The following is a 1,990-nucleotide window of genomic DNA, read 5'->3' as shown; positions in this document are numbered from 1 at the left end:
ATATGATCAGAATATGACCCTGGCGTAAAATACCTCCACGTGGTTACTCTGCTCCATTGCTTCCAGCCACCCCTGGGGTTTGGGAAATTATGCCCACACAGAGTAGTGTGCGAGAGATTAGTTGTCATGAACATGTCTCTCAACAGTGATGGAACAGTCATATTTAATGCAACCCTGTTTGCTTTGGTTCGAACTGCTCTTAAGACTGAAAGGAACCTGGAACAAGCTAATGAAGAACTTCGAGCTGTGATAAAGAAAATCTGGAAGAAAACCAGCATGAAACTGCTTGACCAGGTTGTCCCTCCAGCTGGTGATGATGAGGTAACTGGGAAAGTTCTATGCCACTTTCCTGATACAGGACTACTTTATGAAATTCAAGAAATCAAAAGAAAGCAGGCTTATGGGAAAATACCCAGCAAAGAATCCCACAATTGCCCAGCTAAGAGTACCACAATTGCCCAGCAAAGAACACTACAGTTGCCCAGTGAAGAATATCACAATTGCCCAGGGAAGAACATCACAATTATCCTACAGGCAGGATTAAGGACACTTCACAACATTGGGCCAGAACTCCAGTGGGCTATATTGTGTGATTAGCAAGATGATGAGCGGGAGGAAACAAAACGAGAAAAAGAAGATATGTTCAAAGGAAATGGTGCTCTGCCCTACATTAATACAGAAGAAGAAGGACATATTAGTTTCCTAGGGCTGCTGTAACAAATTACCACAACCTTGGTGGCTTAAAACAACAGAAATTTATTCTCGCACAGTTCTGGGGGCCAGAAGTCTAAAATGAAGGTGTTGACAGGGTTTCTTCCTTGTTAGGGGCTCAAAGGGAGAATCCGTTCCACGCCTTTCTCCTAGCTTCTGGTGGTTGCTAGTAATCCTTGGTGTTCCTTGGCTTGGGGCAGAGTAACTCTGCTCTCTGCCTCCATCTTCACATGGCTTTCTCCTGGTGTAAGTTTTGTTTCCGTGTCCAAATTTCCATCTTGTAAGGAGACCAGTCAGTGGATTAGGGTGAGCCTTAATTCAGTATAACCTTGTCTTAACATGATTACATTTGCAAAGACCTTATTTCCATACAAGGTCACATTCTCAGGTACCAGAGATTAGGACTTCAACGTATCTTTTTGGGGGACACATTTCAACCCATAACAGGAGATATGATTTTTCTAGCCTTGAGGAGCTTATATATAAATTTGGGCAGATGAGTTGGGGAGTTTATAATTAATAATAATGACACCAAAACCAAATCGATTGCTGTCGAGTCAGTTCCAACTCATAGTGACCTTTCAAGACAGAGCAGAACTGCCCCACAGGGTTTCCAAGCAGCGGCTGGTGGATTTGAACAGTTGACCTTTTGGTGAGTATCTGAGCTCTTAACCACAGTGCCACCAGGGCCCAAAATAATAATAAATACAATAGTAAAAGAAAGGAATAAAACCACTTGTTTTAAATACCTGCTAGTCTGGCACTGTACTAGGTGTGTTCACCAACTTTATCACATTTCATTGTCCCAACAGTCCTGTGAGGTTGGTATTATTATCCCCATTTTAGTAATGAGGAATTCAAACTCATTGAGATTACGTACCTTGCCCCACTTCAGCCACATCTGTTAAGCGTTAGTGTGAGAATTCAACTGAGGCCTAAGTCATTTTTGTAAAAAATTATCATTTCCACTTGTATGCTATTCCATTCTAGTGGAACAGGAAGAGATTACCATAATCATTAACTTAAGAGTTTCAGTGGAAGTCACGCAAATTCACTCCTTCTCTGGAGACAAGGATAGTCACCAACCAGAAAAGCTGAAAAGTACTTTCTAATTTCTTCAGAGAATAGTTCAGCAAAAGTCTTATGTGCTCAGTGTGTTACGAATACAGAATTTTTATGTTTCTGGTATTTTATTGCATTAAAAGGCATAGGATGAATCTCATAGAGTCATCAATTGCTTCTGCAAAGGAGGAGCTTTTAAACATCGAAGGTGTGGTGG

At 41.3% G+C, this 1,990-nt stretch overlaps 1 protein-coding gene across 1 annotated transcript; it reads left to right on the top strand.

The window, feature by feature from the left end:
• Positions 1-95: 95 nt before the first annotated feature.
• Positions 96-724, top strand: LOC101349473 (voltage-dependent L-type calcium channel subunit alpha-1D-like). Its single transcript, XM_023739757.1, has one exon. It carries the CDS (start codon positions 127-129, stop codon positions 595-597), a length of 471 nt encoding a protein of 156 aa, XP_023595525.1. The 5' UTR covers positions 96-126; the 3' UTR covers positions 598-724.
• Positions 725-1,990: the final 1,266 nt, after the last annotated feature.

Source organism: Trichechus manatus, unplaced genomic scaffold (assembly GCF_000243295.1).
Source record: "Trichechus manatus latirostris isolate Lorelei unplaced genomic scaffold, TriManLat1.0 scaffold00139, whole genome shotgun sequence".
In the NCBI taxonomy this organism is placed as follows: Eukaryota; Metazoa; Chordata; class Mammalia; order Sirenia; family Trichechidae; genus Trichechus; species Trichechus manatus.
Note: the sequence above shows the minus strand (reverse complement) of the source record. Positions and strands in the feature narration are given on the sequence as shown.

Coding starts and splice junctions, on each gene's coding strand:
- LOC101349473 (XM_023739757.1), top strand. CDS start 127: ATGAACATGTCTCTCAACAGTGATGGAACAGTCATATTTAATGCAACC.